Below are 22,488 nucleotides of genomic sequence, written 5' to 3'. Positions count from 1 at the left end.
CTTCTTCCGTCCCATCGCTTTTCGCCAGAATTCCATCACTCAGTTGTTCACATATTCTATGGATAGAAACGTTTCGCATGCTAGAATGGCCTGCTAAGTGCCAACGACTCTGACACAGCGAAATACATACTTTTATATACCAACAACATGTTATGATGCATGCGCTTTTCACTTGCTGGCCTGTCTTGACCATGTTGGATATGCAGACTAATGGCTGAATCAAGTCTGAGTGAGACAGTTGCGCGTCTCTCTTCTGACAAGCAGAGAGACCGCACAGAAGCTTTAAACGGTACGGAACTCCCCTGTGGATTTTTGGAACCTTGGAAGTTGGCATGACCTGATTGGCATAGATCTGAAGAGAATTCTTGGTTTAAAAGGCCATAACTTGTAAGGTATTGCCCTCTCTTGAGTATGGCTTGTACTGACTGTCGAGCAACGCATAGCGAAGGACTGAATGATAAATCATATCATAGAATTTTCGAGGCGCTATTTCGCTGTGTTGCTATTGAGAAATCAATACACAACCGCTCGAGCAAACCGAGCTCCAGAAGCGTATCTGTGTCTCGTCTTCCACTGTGTGCCTCTGCATTCAGAGCTACAATAGAGGTATCTGTCCCTCTTTTACGGACAAAAACAGTCCATGCCATAATTGATCATGTTGTCCAAACTATAAACCGGCCAGGAGATGGATTATGGGAGCTCCTTGGACACGACTACATCAAAGGCCTTAGACTGCTTCTGGAATATCCAGCCCATGTGGAACATCTAACCGAAAGTGACTGGATTGATGCTGCTACGCTTTGCCTTCTGTGTCTCAGTCAGGCCGGAAATGAGGGAATCCTACTTAGTATCCGAACGAGCTATCGCTCATCATCTGAGGTCTTGAATGCCGAAAGTAGTCGACTGACGCCTAGTCGATCGATTTCTGCTCGAAATGCATCGTCTTCAATATCACAAGCAACTAGAAGTATCTCCGACGAAGCCGTGTTGTGCATTCAACTTCTTACTTCGACACCAACTGCTCCTTTACAAGACATTGCTAGACAGCTCATGAGTGAGCTCTTAGTATATCTATCTCAGTCGACAGCAGCCAACGCCCACCAGGCTCTAAAAGCTATTAACAACACCCTCGAAAGAGTTATATGCGATCAATGCGCCTTAGTCGAGGAAATTATCCCGGATATATTTCCTGTCATTCGTCGCCTTTGGCTAACAAAGTCATTGGCTGTGAAGGATGAAGCCCTCGTTACCATGATGTTGTGCATGGATCTTCTGCATATCAACGCAGAGTCATCTTTATTGCAGACATCATTTCAAACACTTGAGGATCTCCTAGAGACTTTAGAATCTGAATATCTTAAACGTCCGGACAAAGAGCACTTGCAAATTGAAGATCTAGTCTTTTATCAAAGCGATGACTGCATCAAACAATTTCGTCTTTTTGGACCTCGCCTTGGTAATACGAGATCTGAACACAACTGGACTTTGCTGTGGACGATTTCAAGTCTAATCAGCGTCATTGACAACGCATCAGACCGATTTTCAAAGCCCAATGATGATGAGTCGGCACCAAACAAGAGACCACGTCTATCATCACGCATGGATGATTTGTCACGAGAATGCATCACCTCTACCGGATTAAGGAGAGGGTATTGTTTACAATTGGTATCCTTTTTAGCAAACCAAATATCTGTCGAAGTTAAGGCTTCTATTTTGAGTCGCTTAGCTGTGAACATTATAGACGACAATCCTTCCACGGCGAATTGGACTTTGTTAACCATAGCAAAGTAGGTAACTTCGTATTTGAACTATTACAAATGATAGTCTTGTTGACAATTCTGGCAGTATCGCGTTAAGCGACATTTCGAGATCTTCGTTGCTTAAATCACATTGGAAGCAAATATGGGATCTATCATCTCGGGCATGTGCTTCCCAGGTCAATACGAGAGCTGCCTGCGCCTTAATGGAGACTATTTTGCGCTTAGAGCTCGTTGAGAACGCAGAGGCAACGGATACAATACGGTTGATGTTGTCCAGTATGGATATCAATGGACCATCAGCTTTGTGTGACACCTCCTTGCTACTTCTGGCCAGAATATTCAACAAACGCTTACATACAGCGTCTGGCCTTGGTATAGATTCTGCAAAAAATGCTTGCAATTGGCTACGGAGCTTGTGGAACTTTGGTATTCTTTTTGTCCTTCTTCCCCGTCTATTAGTTACAATTCCTGACTTATAACAAACATAGGTGCTGGAAGCGAGAAAATTCAAGCTGCGCAAGTCGCTTTATTCGCCCGCCCGGCAAATTTTCTTAGCTTTCTACTCTCGATTACTAACAAGACGGCATCTCTACGCAATCTAGAGTATCAGGGTACAGTAGCTACCATTTCAAGCGCTTGGTTTCGCCATCGTGAGAGAAAATCACTTAAAGATTACCTCTTTTCGTTTGACAACCAAGCCATCCTAAATGATCTTTGGTATTTCGAAGAAACATTCCTGTCATTGGAATCTTCAGCCAGAAGTGACGCAAATGATCATATCGCGATAGAATTGCTGCAAACAAAGGTAGATACTTTTTCACAGGCGTGGAAGATGATGTCCGAAGAAAAGTCACACTACATTACAACAGACATATTCAAGATTGTGGTTTCTGCATGCATTGTTGTCGCACTATTTGTTGAATGTCTTCCTCAACCTCAGAGTAAGCGTGTCACCGATTTACGGAAATCTGGCTTTCGCCTTTGGTCAGATATCTGTAATCACATCCCGTCAAGGGACGGCCTTATGCAGGCATGCCTAAGCATTCTATCGCCCGTGGTTTCATCTGGCTCATGTGCACTAGATTATGCGGATCCTACATCACGAGCTTTACGCGACCTTGCCCTCCCTCTCGTTGACACTCTGAAAAGGAGTAAATCAAAACAAGAAGATGCCTACTTGGATGACCCTGACGCAATGGACTTCGATGAAGCTTCCTCGTCCCAGCAGGATGAGCTAGCAAGCAATGTCATCTTGTGTTATAACCGGCACGATTGTTGTGCATTTCCTGAAATGAACACCTTTGAGCACTGCCTATCGATACAACTTACTCTCTTTCTCCTTGGTGACAAATCAGCGAAAGTAATAGGACCCTCAAATGAGACCTCACTTTTGGGTTACTTGAAATCCCTGAATGACGTGGATGTCTTGTCAGCGCGAAGACTTTTGTCTCGGCTTTTTCAAGAGTCTCACCGTTTTACCCGTACTGATATACTGGAAATCGTGGAGCATTTTGGAGAAATTTGCTTACAGACGTATCAATTAGAGCGATGTGAAAGCGCACAGTGCTTCTCTATTCACATGATGGAGTGTTTCGTTGATTCGTGGACCAGAAATGAGAGTGACGATCTCAATGATTCTGCTGCGGACCTGTACGGTTGGTTTATACAAGTGTTTATAAAGAAGAAAAAGGGGTCATCCAGAGTCTTGATTGCTCTCTCTCGCTTGCTAGAGAAAGTCATCTTTTTGAACCCTACTTTCAGCGTGGACAACGCGGGCCCCTCCCCTCGGACAAGCTTATTCAACATTCTTCGTGATGGCGATACAATGGTGAAATTCACGATTGCCAGCTGTATCTCCAATGTGTTCAGTCGCTTTCTTCTCAAAGACCACGAGAAGATTTTTGACGATGTCCTGGAGAGTCTGCCTACAGACCCGGATTGGAATGAAGGTATTGCCTTACGACTTTATATTCTTGGGTGCTTAGCATCGCGATGGCCTACTCTTCTCCGAAGAAGCATCTACCATATCTTTGAAACTCCTGCGCAAGTGTCCGCATCAACCCGGTACGCTCAAAAGTGTCTGTTAGATGTCTCTCGCTCATTAAGACTACGGGAACCAAAAGATATTTTCCGGCTTTTTATGCCTCAAATTCTTTACACTTGGACTGAGACCCAGTCTATATTTTCAATGCCTTTCACAATATTTGGTTACTCGAGTCTAAAGGAGATGCTTCAAGATTCTCAGGATGAATTGGTTGGACAAATCATGATGAGAGCTAGCGATCATGATGCCGAGGAGGTAGCTAAGCATCTTGAAAAGCCATTCACTGTGTTATTGCATGAATCATTCCATAAAGCTGAAGCTTACACAGTGGCTCGTGATATCAGCCTACCGCCTTCTCAGGATAGTCAGCCTAAGGGAGTGGAGAGCCGAGTAAAGAAAGTTCTTGGTATAGATCAATTCGCACAGTCAGTTGAGATGAAATTTCCCGAAATTATTGGTGCCCTTTTCAAATCACTTTCCCAGGAAGAACAAATTGAACGTGCATTTGCAAAACGACCTAGTTTTGGCTACGCGGCTGAAATCCTCAAGCGTATCACAGGAAAAAGTCTCTCTGCTTCTGTACTTCCAGGCAATCAGCAGCCGTCATTCAGGGCTCGATATCTTCTCGACGAGCTTGAATATATCTGCAAACGAGCTGGGTATGACCTAAAATCTATGTGGACGCCAGCGATGGTCTCGTTTGTATGCCGTATGCTTCTTGACTCTATGGACCCTGCCCTTGGGTCTCTTCACGCCTGTGCAGTTCTTAGAAAAATTCGGATTCTGGTCTGCGTTTCTGGACCGATCATGTCTCAAGATTACCCCCTGGAGCAGCTTTTAAATGCACTTCGGCCGTACCTGACAGATTTTCATTGCTCCGAGGATGCACTGGGTCTGTTTTGGTATCTTCTCGAGTCGGGAAAATCATATCTCACTGGACATCCAGGATTTCTTGCAGGTGTTGCTGTGTCGACGCTTGTATCATTGAGAAATTTTCTGCGATCCTCACCGGAAAGCACCACCCAAGAGAGTCAATTCAAGACAGTCCTATCCAAGTTTCAAAAATTTCGACAGTGGCTCGGGGACTATCTGGAGGACTATCGACCAACGAATCTTGATGAACATTCTGCAGAGTCATTGCGGCGAATGGTGAGATCGTCGAAGCATATTTGCAATACAGGCAATTCTGAAAAGGGTACATATGAAAGTGAGCTTCTGCTCGAGCTGCTTCGTGACAGAGCCTCCAGTAAGAGGCTCTTGAGCCCATCAGTGTCTGATCTTGTTCTCTCGCTGCTCTGTGTTGAGTTTAGGATGTCTTCAGACTTATTCAATGACATCCTGGGGGATGATAGCGAGTCATCTAGACATAGTGTCGCTGTCTGGCAAAGCATTCAGAATGGGCTAACTGATAGAGGATACCGGCTGTGGGCTGCTCGAGTGCTTGGACGAGCGTTCGCAGCAACTGGGCAAGTCAGTGACGAATTGCTTCGAGAGCAGAATATGGAAGCAATCCCATCTCAATCACAAACTATGCAAGATTCAGACCCATTTCTTGTATCGAAGGTTGCTATCTTGCAGGTCCTTTGTGAAACTCTTTCAGGTAGTGACCGTTCCAACTTGGGGCTTGTGGAAGGAACTTTGCAACTTATCATGAGCAAAATTTCTAAAATCCCAGATCTCGAACAGTGTGAGAATGTTATTCCATCATCTCTTATGAAGGCACTCATCTGGGAACCCTATCATTGCCCTACTATTCCCACTCGTGTTCGTCAAACCACGAACAACAAATCTTGGCCAACCCTAAAACTTGAAATACCAACGACATCTACTCAGTGGGCTAGGGACTTGACATTAGCACTGGCAAGTTCAGCTGAAGATGATCCTGTTATCGGTCATCTGAGTGAAGTCCTCTTTAATATACCTGATATATCTGTGAGGCTCCTCCCGTTTGTTCTACATGATGTACTACTCTTGGAAAGCGGGCAGAAACAGGTGTGTCGAGAGAAAGTCTCGAAGATTTTCAATGACGTTCTTCATACTATTACTGAAGCGACTATTGCGCATGGCCAAATAGTCTTGAATGCAATTCTCTATCTTCGTCAACAGCAGAGACCGCAAGAGTCAACAATAGTTGAACGTGAAGAGTGGTTGGATATCGATTACAGTTTAGCAGCCTCTGCAGCGGTTCAATGTAGAATGCATAAAACTGCTTTGATTTTCATCGAAATTCAGGCTTCTCGAACTGTCAGCACTAGTCGTCGATCTTCTATTGTGAAATACTTGCCTCCAACAGATTTATTGCATGATGTTTACAGGAAGATAAGCGACCCCGATCTGTTTTATGGAATACAACAAGATGCCACTCTAGAGTCAGTCATGGAGAAGCTAGCATATGAAGGCGCAGGTTTCAAGAATTTGATTTTCCAAGGCGCTCAGTATGACAGCGACCTACGACTAAATGGCGAGGGAAACACCTATGGGGTATTCAAAGCTCTTAACGCAACCAATCTTCATGGTGTTGCTAGTGCCATGCTTGCTATTCCAAATAATGCAGAAGGAGCGGCTACAAATACAGATCATTTATTATCAACAGCCATAAGCCTACAACAATGGGATATTCCTGCCCTACCATCAAACAGCTCTGCCATGAGCGTTTTGTTCAAGGCATTCCAGAATCTCAACACTGCTAGCGTGATGAAAGATATTCTCAAATTCAATGATAATTGCTTCCTAGAAATTCTTGATCATTCCCAGGACAGAAATCGTTCTGTGACAGCGCTGCGTGATTCAATGCGAGCACTTGGCCTCTTGACTGAAGTGGATGACATCCTACGGTCTACCACCCCAACGCAGATAGAAGATCTGTGGAATAGAATTACATCAAGGACGTCTTGGTTTCAAACTGAAAAGTATGTTCAACTTTAATTTTGAGTTGTGAGTAATTAATTAACTTTCATTCTTCACAAAATAGTTTCCAGGACATTGCACACATTTTATTCTGTCGAAGCGCCCTCTTCTCATCTATCAATAAGCGGCCTTATGTGAAATCCGCTCTCAAGTTGACATCGCGTATGTCGCAGCTTTTTGAAGCCAAGGCTCTGAGAGAGTCCTTCCAAGTGAGCCGAGATCTTGAAGGATCCCAAGAAGCTTTAAAATCTGCTATTTCACTTTCAAAACTAGTGAAGCCGTGTTCGGAACTTGGTATAAGTATAGAAGGAGCAGCAAAATTTGATATGGCCAACGTTCTTTGGGACCAGGGTGAAATGACTACTTCCATTCGCATGCTACAACAACTGAACGAGCAGGGCGACCTCCAAAGACAGGCGCTTGTGGTTAGTCGGGCAGAAGTTCTAGCTAGTCTAGTATGTTTTCTATTCATTTGCCATTATTTCTTGTCTTTATAACAGAAACTTCGTTGGTCATTTTGTACGATGATAGACAACAGCTAACAGTTATCACAGGGACACCATGTCGCAGAAGCACGCCTGGAGAAACCTGATGCCATAATTGAGGAATATTTAGTGCCTGCGGTGAAGGAGCTTCGGGGCAATACCGAAGGCGAAGAAGCTGGTGGTGTTTTTCACCGTTTTGCGTTGTTCTGTGACCAGCAGCTTTTAAATCAGGATAGCCTGGAAGATTTTAAGCGCATTGAACAGCTTCGTGACCGCAAAGAACAAGAAGTTATAGCCCTTCAGCAAATGATGAACGTTGCTGATGGTAAAGAAAAGAATCAGTTAAAGATGCATTATAACAAAGCAAAAGGATGGTTCGATCTTGATGACCGCGAGTTTCAAAGGCTCAAAAATAGCCGCCAAGCATTCCTACAACAATGTCTTGAGAACTACTTGCTATCCCTGAGAGCATGCGATAGCTACAAAAATGACGCTTTAAGATTTTGTGCCATTTGGCTTGACAAATCTAGCGATTTGAAAGCAAACGAGTCTGTGGGCAAGTACCTAAGCAAGGTGCCAAGTCGAAAGTTTGCTCCATTGATGAACCAACTGTCCTCCCGTCTTCTGGATCAATCTGATTTATTCCAAAGCCTCTTATCTGCACTTGTTTTCCGTATATGCGTGGACCACCCATATCATGGCATGTACCAGATTTTCGCCCATAGCAAGTCAAAAGGGAGCAGAGACCAGGCAGCATTATCTCGTAACCAGGCCGCAGGCAGGGTGGTTGAAAAGCTGAAAAATGATGCGTCTGCTGGCCCCATGTGGATGTCCATACATAATAACAACATCTGCTATGTGAGATTTGCCACAGAAAAATTGGACGACAAGATTAAGAGCGGTGCAAAAGTCCCGCTCAGGAAGCTTCCCACTGGCCTTCGACTAGAACAAGACGTCAACAATCAAAGACTCCCGCCGCCTAGCATGAAGATAGAGCTTCGGGTGGATTGCGACTACGGTGACATACCAAAGGTTGTCAAGTTTCAGTCTGAATTTGCAGTGGCTTCCGGTATAAGCGCGCCCAAGATAGTGGCCGTCCTTGCTACCAACGGGCTGCGTTACAAGCAGCTAGTAAGGCCACCACTGCGTTACCCTCGGAAGAGACATAAGAAGGCTAATGATTTATCTATAGGTGAAAGGAGGAAATGACGACTTGCGGCAAGATGCTATTATGGAACAGGTTTTTGAACAAGTTAGCCACGTGCTACGAGATCATCGGTCCACTCGACAACGCAATTTGAACATTCGCACATACAAGGTGCTGCCACTCACTTCTAATGCAGGCATAATTGAATTTGTCCCAAATACCATCCCACTGCACGACTACTTAATGCCAGCGCATCAGAAGTACTTCCCTCGAGACATGAAACCCAACGCGTGTCGCAAACATATCAACGACGTGCAGACGAGGTCACTCGAGCAGCGGGTGAGAACCTATCGCCAAGTAACAGATCACTTCCACCCCGTGATGCGATTCTTCTTCATGGAAAAATTTAATAACCCGGATGACTGGTTCAGCCGGCGACTGGCTTACACTCGGAGTACGGCTGCAATCTCAATACTGGGACACGTCCTCGGGCTTGGTGATCGACATGGACACAACATTCTCCTAGACGAGAAAACGGGCGAAGTAGTACATATTGATTTAGGGGTAGCTTTCGAACAAGGCCGAGTTCTTCCTGTGCCTGAAGTAGTCCCCTTCCGACTGACCAGAGACCTGGTCGACGGCATGGGCATCACCAAGACAGAAGGAGTATTTCGCAGATGCTGTGAGTTTACGCTCGAAGCCTTGCGCCAGGAATCATACAGTATCATGACTATCTTGGACGTCCTCCGCTACGATCCATTGTATATGTGGACTGTATCCCCTCTGCGAATGAGACGCATGCAAGATGACCAAGACGCTGGAGGAGAACCTCCGACAGTACTGGCCGATGGCGGAGGGGGAAATGTTGCAAAGAAGAATAACAACAATAACAACGAGCCGAGCGAAGCAGATCGAGCATTGACCGTCGTAGCAAAGAAACTTAGCAAGACTCTCAGTGTTACGGCAACGGTTAACGAGCTCATCCAACAAGCTACAGATGAGAGGAATTTGGCAGTTTTGTATTGTGGTATGTATGCCCTCTTTTGTTTCCCCCCTTTTGTCTCAAACACATGCTAACTTGACTCGTGCCATGTTAGGATGGGCTGCTTACGCATAGCTAATTTTATTCATTCAGTTCAATTTTGGGTAGTGAATTGTTTTCTATGATACGCACGCCGTATTTGGCTTATAGTCGAAAGCGATCCCTAGACGAGACATGCACTCGTTCTATATGGTAAATAATATATTTGCAGTAAAAGGACACCTGTATCTACATCCGCTACATACAAAATAGAATGGATAAAAAAAAGTATAGATACAGAAAGCCGCCAAGAAAAATACTTCTTCGGTCATTTCTTCCCAAGTCAACCAACCTCAATAGCCTCTTACCCACCAGGCACAGCGAGAATGGTCAGAGGTAATGGGGGAAAGAATCAAGGCGGTAGGCCAAGCTTTTCATTGTATCTGAATGGCAATTATGTGAATTAGAGAATTAAAAGAGAAAAACCCAGCCCATTCTGTGATAGAAGGGAGATGAGAGAAAAGCAAAAAGCGCGCTGGCGTAGAAGAAAGATAATTTTGCAGAGACCACCAAGTCTATGAGGTCATCGCTAAATGGGTATAAAGAAAGTCGACGAATCGATGGAGAAACAAAAAAGGTAGAATTGCAATTCGAGAGGTGGACTGATAGGGTTGAGCTTGCTGAAATATTCATGAGCAGGATCCAGGGGTTTAACAAGTTTTACCAACAGAATGTGAATACCTGAGGCCTCCGAAATCAACACCGTTAAAACGCCGCAGAAAGATGGAAGTGAACAAAGCAATCGTCAAGGCATAATGTCGGATGGAACGTTTCAAAATCTGAAGCGCATCAGGCGAGCTAAGGAGAGTCCGCCTGACCTATATCACCATCGATGATTTTTCTCCAATGCTGGGGAAGACACACGCAGACAAGAGGAAATGCTTTAATCTCTCCACGGGCCTGAGGTGATGAATCTCGTCTTCCTTGGGATCCATTTGATACTCCACTGTCTCGTTGAGCGTTGTGCTCATCGTAAAAGTCCTCTGCTCGCTCGTTGATCCTAACACCAGTCGCCCAGCCATCATCCCATATGCCAACGATTTTTAGCATATCACCACGATCCAGCTCAAACTCATCAGCAGCACGAGGTTGATAGGCCCACAGAACTGAAACCCTATCGTTTGGATGGATGTCATCTTGTGAATAGTAGTCCCGGAAATAAGGCAACTGTTCTGATTGTCCACTAGCGACACCTTCAGGTGACGAAAACTGACCGGCTGTGCCTGACAAAGGTGAACTATCAGTTTCTAATCCCAATGCAGACGTACTAGACAGCGAGCCCTGACGTCGGCCGGCCACAGGAGCTCTTCTCCGGGAACGGGACTCTGGGCTAGAAATCAATCCCTCCGAATCAGAAGTATCACTGTATTTTCCTGCAGCTGGAAATACGCCTCTAGCGGCACTTAGGTGGTCGGAGTCATCTGCTTCAGCTTGTAGGGCAGACATTCTTGCAACGCGGCCGCCAGGGACGGGTTCAAGGCTCCTTTTTGAGGACGCTACGGGGGCCATTTGCATGAGCTGATTGCTTCTTTTAGGTGTAGGCTTATTGAAAACATCATCGTCCGTTGCGTTGCGATGTTTTCGCAAACAGAAAAATAGGAGTCCCAGGAGTCCGGCGACAAGGGCAAACCCAGCAACTGATCCCACGGCAATGCCCGCGATTTGACCGCCGGACAGATGAGAACCACTTGGATTATTAGATGCGGTAGGAGTTGTGGTAGCCGTCGTAGTAGCTGTGAAAAGAGGGGGCAAGGAAGAAGTTGCCGGGATGGTAACATTAGAGCAGCTAGTCGAAGCATCGGAGTTGATGCAACAAGAGTCGGTGGCGTTTGGCGAACTGGAGGCACAATAACTACACAGACCTTCAAGGTTCGTGCTATAGCCACAGTTGTCGGGTTCATTTTGCTCGCCGCTAATACAGGAGCCCGTCAAAGAGTCGGCAGGCAGCGAGCAGTCGGTGAAATCGGCGCGGATCTGACTCATGTATGTAGAAAGCGTTGTATCACATGTTTGGTTATTAACCACAATCTCCTCCTCACTTGTGGCATACAAAGCCTAAACAGTCCTTATTAGCATTTGGTTACAACTCAGATAGGAAAGACCATTTCGGAACTTTCACTCACACATGTGGTTGCACAAAGCGGCATTGACTCGGTTTCACTCAGATTGCAGGGTGTCTTGGAGTTTTGCACAATACCGTTACAAATCACGCTCGTTGTGTAACGAGCGTAATAATCGCTGGTGTCGGTGAGATTGAGGTCCGAGCAACCCAAGAGAGTGCCATAGCTATAAATATATAGCATTAGAAATCTCCAAAGCGCAATTGCAGGGCACAACGGGAGAGACATACTGTTCCTTGACGTAGTCCTCACTGATATAACTGGTCAATTGCTCATCGAACTCTGAAACGGTTGAGACGTATTGAAGAAATGGACTAGAATACTAGGTCAGCGAGACGGCGCAACTTTACTCCGTGGCAAGGTGCAAGATTTCATACTAGAGAGCAACCAGGCTACTGTCGGTCGATATGGAAGAAGCATTGAAGGCGGAACAAGAGGTTGAATTCTTGAGGGAAATGCATGTCGACATGGTGGGCGACCCGGGCTCGCTCGAATTGCAATCGCAACCAATTCCGGAGCCTGTGCTACTTCTAAGTTCTCGGGGCCGATGATCCTTTTGATTTGGTTCGTTCAAGGCCTCGGCATGTCGATTTAATCGCGAAAGAATGAATTTGGCAAGCGAAGAGAGGAAATAATTCGGATGAAGACCGGGCAAGCCGCAGGAGATCCGACGAAACGAGTGGCAGGCAACAGGGGGCCAAAGAAGAAGAAGAGAGAGAGAGAGCGCGCGCGCGAGCGAGGGAATAGAGAAGGAACGACCGCCTTGTGGCAGGGAACGGCGCTTGACAAGGAGCAGCAGGAGGAGGAGGAAGAAGAAGAAGAAGAAGAAGAAGAGTAACGAATGGCCTGCTAAGACTGAAGCAGGGACGAGAGAAGAGAGAAAGAGCCGGCGAGGAAAGAGGGTTCGGCGGTGCACGCTCCCTGCCGCGCTCGTTTAGTTTAGTTAAATTGTGCCTAACGCAGTGTAGCCAAGCGCCTCGCAGCTAGTCAGGGGTTTATTACTGAGCAGATCGCCCGCCTTGCAGGAGGAAGACGGCGTTTATATATCTATCATCTACAGTTGAACAGCTGTCTGTAGGCATGACACGTAATATGGACGCACCTTGCAGCACCAGAGGCAAGACTCGCGAGTCGCAAAAAAAGCAAACTAGGCGTGCTGGCCGGTCCACTCGATGGAGGCTAAAACGGGCTAGGATGAGGCCGTCCTGTCACTGTCACTCAACTAACGAGCTAGCTCAGTGCGGTAGTTATAGGTTATAGTATCTGAGTGACTATATATTAACTCGTAACCAACTAGTAACTAGTATACGGAGATTGAATTAGGCAGGAGACAAACAGAGCAAACGGCTTAACGGCTCACGTGATCCGTGCCTGGCCCCGCCGCCAGCGGCAGTGACTAAGCAGAGATAAGACGTCATCTAACTAACTAACTAACTTAGGCTTCCGTATTTCACCTGCTCTCACGAGGCTGAGTTGATTCATCTTCCGTCTTGACTCCCTATCGCTACAAACACCTAAAAACGCTCCGAAACCATGTGCGGCGCAGATGTCTTCCTGGCCGTATTGGCAGTCTTCTTTCCTCCCATTGCAGGTAGGTACTGCATGCAGAGACCTCGCCTCCCAATATCACGATGCCAAGCTTGCTGACTTGCTGTTAAATTCTAATAGTATGGATCAAAGTCGGCTTGTGCACCGCCGATTCCATCATCAATATTGCCTTGTGCTGTCTCGGATACCTACCTGGGCTCATCCACGCCTGGTACATCATCTTGAAATATCCCGATTCCGATGACTATCCAGAAGGATACGAACCGATCGACCCGTCGCGCGCAGATGTCGAAGGCGGTCGTCGCGTGACATACCACTATGTCAGCAGCCGCCAACCCGCTGCTCAACCCCAACCCCAACCAGACAGAAGATATGGTGCGACAGAGACTTCGGCGCCCCAGGTTCCATCGCAAACAAGACCGGGAAACAGCAGTACAGAACAGCCATCCGGTGCTTCTCATCCCCCCACATATGCCGAAGCTGTGAGAGGCGACCACAAAATACAGACGCAAGCTTAGGATCCGGCGCTCTCGGGAATGCCTGTGCGCTAATTACTAGGGATAATCAATGCGTATATGCGTGCATCTGTAACTAGCGCCATCTTGATATACTTACAACATATCCCTCTATCCGGATATGATGGCATGCCATGTGGGAACTGCGTCTTCTTCTGCGAATACGTCCTTGAAGAAGGCGAGGAGCGCGTGGTGTATAATGATATTGTAACGTTGACACATGACTGGTTTCTTGGATGCAAAGTGCGGCTAGGGAGGGAAATGGGCTTGTTTTAATTATTCTCGTTTTATATAGCTTATTCCTACAATGCCACATTTAGGTGATCAATATTTATTATTTTCCCTTCGCCGTGAACAAACCTACCTCGTATCGCTGGGTACTTTGTATGTTGTCGGAGCGTCGGAGCCGAGGGTGAACCGGCTAGCCAATCAGAGGCAGAAATCCCGGCGCTCCGACGCCAAGATTGATAGCTACAGTTGAACGTCGTCTTTTTCTGTGTTGTGATTAACAACTACCACCAACAGCTACTGTCAACTGAGAGCCTCTGCTAGCAATGCAGTCAATGCAATTGCTGCTTAGGCAGCCTCTACAATCAGGCCTTGCCTTAGTAAGGCCTGCTTCATCCGTACCTCTCTCGCTCTCCCTCGGAAACCCCGCGCCACGAAATTCCTCAATATGCCTTCGGTGCCAATTTAGATCCCAGCTGCGATGTTTCACTTCAAAGCCGGAAAATGACTCGCTTCGCAAACCCGATACGAAACTTGAGAATCTATACACGGCTTTCGGCGCCGACAAGGATTTTTCCTCGCCGACCGCGGCCGAAGAGAACCTTCCATCGGCATCGGAGAGACGTCGATCACAGCTATCCAAACAATTCACAAATATCATGGACAATATCCAATCAAATATCTTCATTGCTGGTCAGAGGTTAAATGACTTGACGGGCTACTCGGGAATTGAAAGCCTAAAAAGGGAGATTGAAACGCAAGGTAACAATGATCCTTGTCTTTCCGCAGCTAAAATACAACGTTTAACTCCGTTATAGAGAATCAGGTACTAGATGCCCGCTCGATTGTCCGACAAACCAAAGACGCATACTCCGCAGCAATCAACCGACGTTCGGCCTCACAGCGCGAGGTCAATGAACTTCTCCAAAGAAAACATGCCTGGTCACCAGCAGACCTTGAACGCTTCACCTCGCTCTACCGCTCTGATCATACCAATGAAATCGCAGAAGTCGAAGCCCAGGAAGCTTTAACAAAAGCTGAGCACGACCTGGAGGAGGCCACAGCGAAACTCAACCGTAGCATTCTTTCCCGCTACCACGAAGAACAGATATGGTCCGACAAGATTCGGAGGATGAGTACATGGGGGACATGGGGACTGATGGGCGTGAATGTTCTTCTATTCCTCATCTTCCAGATCCTTGTTGAACCATGGCGCCGACAGAGGCTGGTAAAAGGCTTTGAAGAGAAAGTCAAGGAAGCTATAGAAACGGAGGCCGCAGCAAGCAGGGCTATCGTTGCTGGACTGACTCGGACATATGAGGCTGAAGCGTTGACGGCACCGGTGCCGGTCTCCGAAGATGATGCAGTCCTTGAACATAACACCGAGGAAATCATTACGGAGAATGACTCCAGTATAGCAGTCGTTTCTTCTCCGGTCGATGGGGCTCCTCCTTACGTTGTATCCGAACAGCCTTCGAAAATGGCTCTACTATCCGACAAAGTGTCCACACTACTGTCCACCGAATACTGGAAACAGTTCATTCGAGATACTTTCAGTGACCGCCATGTTGTGCTTACTCAACGGGAGTTGACCAACATCACAATCCAAAGCGCCGCAGCTGGAGCCACGTCCATCGGTGTTATTGCACTTATTGCACTTTTACGGCAACATTGATGAAACCTTGTGAGCCAAGTTCAGTGCTTATAATTTGCTACCGAGGACGTTGGTGTGACTATCGGACTGTATTATGACTAGTCTGATCACTAATCTGAATATTCGCCAGCAGCCGTATTGCATGCACATGCAAAATGTAGATCGCGGTGAAGAAAGCCCCTCCACCTCTGCACCAGATGTAACTAGGAGGGGCATTGTCTGTTTCCTACTTGTTCATATTGTACATTAGCTCACCTATCAACACATAGATTTTCAAGTATATTAGACCCTTCGATATCCGAGATTTCCCGCTCGACCCAAAAACACAACGAGCTCTATACACGGTCTGGTTCGATCCCACAAAGAAATTATGACATTATCCCAAAGATAAAAATTAGAAAGGTGTGCGAAGTACTCAGCCCCAGGATAAGGTTTGCAATTCTTCTATGCAAGACTGTTATACAAAGAAACTTGCACACACAAAGAAAGCTTCATACTCTGGCGTTCGTGTGAAAGAAAGAAAGAGAGAGCGAGAAACAAAAAGAAGCTTCCACAGGATAAAGAAAAAAAAAGCTAGCAGGATGTCTATCCCAATTGGTTACCGGCTTCGCAAGCACATTTTCGGACATCGTCCTGTGCAGCAGCTATCTCCGATTTCTCTCTGCGCGCATGACGGAGCTATAAAAGGATCGGTCTGTCTGTCTGTCCGACTCAGTTTCTGCTCAGGAAAGAAAAGGGACAGAAAAGAGAAAAGAAAAGAAGACAAAAAGAAAAAGAAAAGAAAAGAAAATAAGACTGACACGTCATACTCGTTCTAGACCTGCACGTGTCTGGCGAACCTTGTCCGTTCCTTCCCTTCTGCAGCTCCTCCATCCTTCCTTCTTCTCTTTCCTGCAGCACGTTGAGACCTCGAGGTCGACACCACCATCGCCGTCTTCAACCATACCAGCCATGGCCTCCCCCCATTTCGCCTTGGCTCACTCCGAGTGGGCTGAGCTGCAAAGGCTCCTCAAGTCCGACAAGCCTGTTGTCGTCGACGGGCACAGCTTGACCATCGCTGCTGTTATAGCAGTGGCCTTGTATGTGCTCACCATTTCTCTCAAAAGTTCTCTGGCTCTGTCTGACTGCTTCAAAAAAACAAAACAGGCATGGAAAGAGTGCGATTTTGACAGATGATGCTGCTACTCTGGATGGCGTTCAGGAAAGCGTCGATTTTCTCGAAACAGAGTTGCAAAGAAATCGCATCATCTACGGAGTCACTACTGGCTTTGGTGGAAGTGCTGACACTCGTACTGATAAGGTGCGAGGCCTTCAGGTCGCCCTGCAGCAACACCAGAATATCGGTGTCCTCCTCCCATCCGACAAGGGGCTGGTCAATGATTCAGGCCCACAACTCGAAGGCCTTCGAGACCATGCTCTTCCAGTGTCTGTCGTGAAGGCCATGATGCTCATTCGCTGCAATTCGCTCGTCAGAGGGCACTCTGCGGTGCGTCTAGCTCTCATTGAAAACATTCTTGTCCTATTGAAGCACAACATGACCCCGGTTGTGCCTCTTCGTGGCAGCATTTCAGCTTCCGGTGATCTTATGCCTCTCTCATATATCGTCGGCATGCTGGAGGGAAGTCCCGATATTTATATTCGCCTTGGTAACGAGAATCCCGCGACCTTCCTCCCTGCATACAAAGCTCTTCAACAAGTAGGCATCCAACCAATTCGTTTACAAGCTAAAGAGGGGCTTGGTATGGTCAATGGCACCGCTACTAGTTGTGCAGCTGGCTGTATTGCTGTTTATGAGGCCCAGCAAATTGCTATTATGACACAGCTTCTCACTGCCATGGGCACGGAGGCGTTACGGGGCACCGCTCATAATTATCATCCCTTCATTTCAGACATTCGACCACATCTGGGACAGGTAGAGGCCGCGACGAACATAACCGCTTTCCTCTCAGGGTCCGATCTTGCGCTAGGTAGACATCCTGAGACAATTGGTCTCGCCCAGGATCGCTATGCTCTTCGCACTGCGCCTCAATGGATTGGTCCTCAACTAGAAGATCTTATCTTGGCACATCGTCAAGTCCAAGTCGAGGTCAACTCTACAACCGATAACCCGCTGATTGACGTCAAGACCGGTTCTATACATCACGGCGGGAATTTCCAGGCCGTGTCTATTACATCTGCTATGGAAAAGACCAAGTCGGCTATGCAGATGCTAGGTAAGCTGTTATTTGCGCAGTGCTCGGAACTCGTCAACAGTCATCTCAACAAAGGGCTGCCTCCAAACCTTTGTGCCGATGACCCCAGTCTTTCTTACACCTGCAAAGGCCTCGACATTAATATGGCTGCATACATGTCAGAGTTGGGTTTCCTCGCTCAGTCAGTCAGCTCCCACGTGCAGTCAGCAGAAATGCATAACCAATCTGTCAACTCACTCGCGTTGATCACTGCACGGTACACTATGGATGCGGTCGAGCTCGTATCAATGATGGTAGCAACATATATCTATATTCTATGCCAAGCTCTTGACTTGAGGTGTCTCCACGCTGAATTTATCAAGGCTGTAGAGCCTGTAGTGTATGAGCTTTTGCGTGAGCACTTCAGCTCGGGCATAGCAGCGAAGGATTTCAACGTTTTCGCAAAACGCACTTTCAACAATCTGTTGGAAAAGTGGCAGAGTTTATCGCACCTCGACTTAGAACAGCGTAGTGAGGCAGCAGTGAAGGAATCTTTGGCAGACCTGACATCTGCTTGCCTCGAAAACCGCTCAGGACTACGCACGTTACCAGACATCCTTGATCGCATTGAAACTTATCAGGGAGTGGCGGGTAAGGCTTTAGCAATTACATACAATTCTACTCGCGAGGGGTTTTTCAAACACCAAACAACACCCTCCTACCTAAGCTCAGCATCTCAACAGCTCTACAACTTCGTACGACAAGATCTCAAAATCCCCTTTCACCGCGGCCTAGTCGATCACCCCACCTTGCCTGACACCAGTCTATCAAACGGTGACAAGTACGTTGGGCCTGGCAGACATCTTGGTTCTCTCGTCAGTGAGATCTACGTGACAGTTAGGAGTGGCAGACTGCATGACGTTGTAATGTCTTCGCAGAGCTCCAAAGCTTGATCTTTGTCACTACATAATTTCATATTAGGTCAAAAAGCATCTCAACTTTCTCCTCTCAACAACTTCCAATTTCTATCCTAGTTCTCTTTAATTACTTTCTCTGAGCTCCTTCCCGTCTCTCAGCTCTCTCTAGACTCCTTTAACATCCTCTTTTTGACTATCTCCTCTGCGCTTCCTCCTTAGATCTCTTCTTCTTTCTTTTATATCTTGTCAATTCCTTCCTCTGAGTTCGCTCCCCAAACCTATCTCTTCTTCTCTCGAGACTCTCTGAGAATTCCTGTTCCATCCTATTCTCTTGGCTCTTTTCTCCATCGACAAAGAAATGGAAGGCACAGAAGCTCCAGATCTTGCTTCTGCCTCACTCGCTATTCGCTTACAGGAGTATCTGAACCCTCCTATCCCATCAACGCCACCAAGTGCCCCTTTAGGCGAGGATTGTCCGCCGAAGCCAGACGCTGATCAAGCAAATGATGAGCTCTTTATCTCGGAGCATGAACCCCCAAGGAAGCGCGCTCGACGGACGCCTTTGTTAACGAGCAAAGAAGTCCGTGAAAGTGTCAGAATTGGTTTGGACGACGCGTACGCAGGACGAATTCCATCATCTAGTCACCTTAACGTCACTTGGAAAGCCACCGATGACAGCAAAGGTCGGAAAAAGTCGAAAGCAAATGAGCTTGATTTCGCAACCTTAGGGGGTTCCAACATCATTGAAGATATCCGAGAAAACTCCAGGCTTCCATCGATTCCAGTATCTACGAAAGCGAATAAAAACATTGCTCTGCAAGAGCTAGTGGAGGGCATTCCGGAGGCTGCTCAAAAAGATGCGGCACCAGACAAGAGGGCCATCATAAAAGCCACGAAAAAGTTCAATTACAAGCCTAGAAGTGACAGACAGGGGGGATGGAAGCATATCAAACTCCAAGCCAGTCTATACCATCATCAGGTAAGCTACCCATCAGCAGAACTTGTTTTCGTGTCCAAACTTTACTAATAGACGATGAAGCTTCTAGGCGCAGCATTCATGGTATGTCGAAATCGAGTTCCGCTGCAACATATATAAATTGAAGTTGCTAAAGCCAGACAAGCGTGAGCGAGAGAACTCTGACCAAAAGCCTTACGGAGGTATGCTTTGTGATGTTATGGGATTGGGGAAAACGCTTCAGACACTAGGTGGGTTCTTTCTTTCTCTTTTGCAAACTTTCAGTGCGAAAGCTGACTTTCTTTTTCAGCCAACATCGTCGATGGGGATTTTAAAGTGCTAGACGATAATGCGAATACCACATTGATCGTCGCTCCTAGAGGTGTAATTGGTCATTGGTGAGCGTCTTTTTTTCCGTCTTCTTGCGGCCCGTGTTGGAACATGCGACTTACTAGTAAACAGGAAGTCTCAAATCGACAAACATGTGCGCCCAAATATATTGGGGCCTATCTTGTCTCACTACGCCGGCAGTAGGGTTGACTCCAGCAATGCAGTTGAAACTATGCTATGGCACAAAGTCATGTACGTTCTTCATTTATCGCTATTTGGCTGGCTCTTTACTTACAAGAAGTAGTCTCACGAGTTACGACGAAGTCCGAAATTCGTATCCGAAACTAAAGAAACCAGACGGCATGACCTTGGAGAAAGTCCAACGATGGGCCGAAAAAGAATTCAAAGAGAACGCTGGGCCTCTTCATCAAATACGGTTTCGGCGCATCATTCTAGATGAAGGGCATCAAATACGAAATCCTAGTTCTCAAACCTCGATTGCAGTCCGAGCACTCCATGCGCATTACAAATGGATTCTGAGCGGAACACCTTTACTGAAGTGAGTGATCTCTATTGCTATTGCTTCTTTTGCTATCCTATTTATGTCTATGGCTCTTTAGGTGGGGAAGAATGAGTGTTGAACTGGGCGACATTGAGAAGCTAATCCATGAAAACGACAGTCACAACGCCGAGTTTTGGGCTTATTTCAATTTCCTCGAAGTTCCCCATGTGGGACGATTTTCTAACTTCCTTGCAAATTTTTGCAGTGTAGGTAACGCGTGTTTGATTGGAATCTCTATACAAAGCTGATATTCACCGCAGGGGAGTGAGTTGGCAAATCAACGTCTAACAAGCATCGTGAAATCAGTTGTCTTCAGACGTACACATCGGTCACGACTTTTCGAATGCCCTATCATCACACTCCCAGAAATAGGCGAAAAGACAGTGACCGTGAAGCCTCTTGCCATTGAAAAAGCCCTTTATAATATGATCAAGGATTTTTTCATCGATGGCATAAATTGCATTGCAAGCAGCAATGATCAAGAAGCTCAAAACAGATGCTTCCTGACTATGTTACTAAAGTTGCGGATGCTTAACAGCCACCTACTCTGCGTTCAAGACATTCTTAAGAAATTATTGGCCATCGATGTGAATTTGGCTGAGCTGCAGAGTGTATTGACCGCCAACAGCGAAAATGAAACAGATTGCAGTCAACAAATCTTTTCGGTGATCCATGGACTCGTAATGACTGGAAAGCAGGCCAAAAAGCCCCGTGCTCCTGCCACGCCCCTTACTGCCCAGTTTCTGAAACGGGTTTTCGAATGGATGAACAATGAAAATCAAGAGGAGTGTCAAACAAGAATGAAGTGTGCACGCTGTGACGCCCTAGCAGCTAGAACTCGGGTTACTTCGTGTATGCACCTGATATGTGAGGACTGTTTTCAATATTTAAAGGAGTCCGATTCATCATGGAGCTCCAAAATTGTGTGTCCAGTTTGCACGGATAAGAACACAGTCGACACGGAAGATTTTGATATGGACCCGAGCATCCTATCTCTACGACTTGGGTATATGTGCGCGAAGAGCCGTGAGAACGGAAGCAAGAAAAAGCCCAAGAAGAAAATCTCTGCTTCTGCGACAAACAGTCTATTCATGAGTGTGTTTGAAGAAAACGCCGATGAGTTTAATCGCCGGGCCGACATTGATTGGCTTAAGGCCGAGGGCGAGGACATGCCCAGTTCCAAAGTCATTCAAACACGAGACTTGATTCACAAATGGATGGCAGAAGATCCGGAGACCAAAATAGTCATTTTTACTCAATTCCGCGCTATGGCATCTATCTTTGGTGGGATGTGCAGGAGGGAGAAGTGGGCATATGTAATGGTATGGCACATATCCAATATAATATATCGACACGGCTTCATATCTTCATATCTTTGGCGTGCAGCGAGGGCTTTACTAACAAGCACCCACAGTTAACAGGAGACATGGACTTCGCTAGTCGACAACAAAGCATAGACGACTTCCAAAGCAAGCCTGAGTTCCAAATAATGATCGCCTCCCTGAAAGCCGGGGGTGTTGGTCTAGATCTCACGTCAGGCAACAAATGCATCCTCGTCGAACCGTGGTGGAACGACGCCATCCAACAACAAGCCTTTTGTCGTCTATTCCGCATCGGCCAGGTGCGCAACGTCGAAATCGTCAAACTCGTCGCCACGGACACCATTGACGAATACATGATGGAACTACAACAAATGAAACTCGAACAGATTGAGCATGCAATTGGCGATGCGACGCTGCCGTTGACCGGAGTCGCGGGCATGCTAATGAAGCATTTCGGCACCCCGGAGATGAACGAAGATGGTGGGTACACATTGCACGCCAGGACTGAGTGATTTTTTTTTTCCCTTTGGTGTTTGGGAGGGTGCCCGGTGGGAAGATTAAGGCAACCTAGCATAGTGTCATAGCATACGGGAGGGCTCCTGAGAAGCATATTTTTATATTCTTCTGATCCGGATGAATTTTTTTTTGAGGGGGGTGTCTTTTACTGATGTCTTGGCTTGCTTTATGATATGGGAGGGCACCTGGTTGCATGATTTTTTATGATGATAGAAACCTATCGAAT

General features: G+C 46.6%; 5 protein-coding genes across 5 annotated transcripts; 4 read left to right on the top strand and 1 right to left on the bottom strand.

Annotated features, from left to right (window-relative positions):
• Positions 1-411: 411 nt before the first annotated feature.
• UA08_06540 (Serine/threonine-protein kinase tel1) lies at positions 412-9,460 on the top strand (the record flags this gene model as incomplete). The annotated part of the gene is made up of 7 exons (XM_020268828.1): positions 412-1,787; positions 1,825-2,132; positions 2,249-6,713; positions 6,776-7,166; positions 7,266-8,327; positions 8,389-9,370; positions 9,441-9,460. 7 exons carry the CDS (start codon positions 412-414, stop codon positions 9,458-9,460), a joined length of 8,604 nt encoding a protein of 2,867 aa, XP_020118434.1.
• A 762-nt stretch (positions 9,461-10,222) lies between these two features.
• On the bottom strand, positions 10,223-12,013 carry UA08_06539 (hypothetical protein; the record flags this gene model as incomplete). The annotated part of the gene is made up of 4 exons (XM_020268827.1): positions 10,223-11,479; positions 11,548-11,710; positions 11,775-11,858; positions 11,922-12,013. 4 exons carry the CDS (start codon positions 12,011-12,013, stop codon positions 10,223-10,225), a joined length of 1,596 nt encoding a protein of 531 aa, XP_020118435.1.
• A 1,064-nt stretch (positions 12,014-13,077) lies between these two features.
• UA08_06538 (hypothetical protein) lies at positions 13,078-15,510 on the top strand (the record flags this gene model as incomplete). The annotated part of the gene is made up of 5 exons (XM_020268826.1): positions 13,078-13,135; positions 13,213-13,574; positions 13,903-13,991; positions 14,188-14,597; positions 14,654-15,510. The coding sequence occupies 5 exons, from the start codon at positions 13,078-13,080 to the stop codon at positions 15,508-15,510; spliced, it is 1,776 nt and encodes a 591-aa protein (XP_020118436.1).
• A 930-nt stretch (positions 15,511-16,440) lies between these two features.
• Positions 16,441-18,613, top strand: UA08_06537 (hypothetical protein; the record flags this gene model as incomplete). Its single annotated transcript, XM_020268825.1, has 2 exons — positions 16,441-16,568; positions 16,636-18,613. The coding sequence occupies 2 exons, from the start codon at positions 16,441-16,443 to the stop codon at positions 18,611-18,613; spliced, it is 2,106 nt and encodes a 701-aa protein (XP_020118097.1).
• A 322-nt stretch (positions 18,614-18,935) lies between these two features.
• UA08_06536 (hypothetical protein) lies at positions 18,936-22,258 on the top strand (the record flags this gene model as incomplete). The annotated part of the gene is made up of 9 exons (XM_020268824.1): positions 18,936-19,556; positions 19,608-19,637; positions 19,690-19,735; positions 19,843-19,930; positions 19,995-20,114; positions 20,167-20,421; positions 20,483-20,630; positions 20,685-21,746; positions 21,839-22,258. The coding sequence occupies 9 exons, from the start codon at positions 18,936-18,938 to the stop codon at positions 22,256-22,258; spliced, it is 2,790 nt and encodes a 929-aa protein (XP_020117987.1).
• Between the last annotated feature and the right edge of the window lie 230 nt (positions 22,259-22,488).

Source organism: Talaromyces atroroseus, assembly GCF_001907595.1.
Source record: "Talaromyces atroroseus strain IBT 11181 chromosome Unknown scaffold_9, whole genome shotgun sequence".
In the NCBI taxonomy this organism is placed as follows: Eukaryota; Fungi; Ascomycota; class Eurotiomycetes; order Eurotiales; family Trichocomaceae; genus Talaromyces; species Talaromyces atroroseus.
Note: the sequence above shows the minus strand (reverse complement) of the source record. Positions and strands in the feature narration are given on the sequence as shown.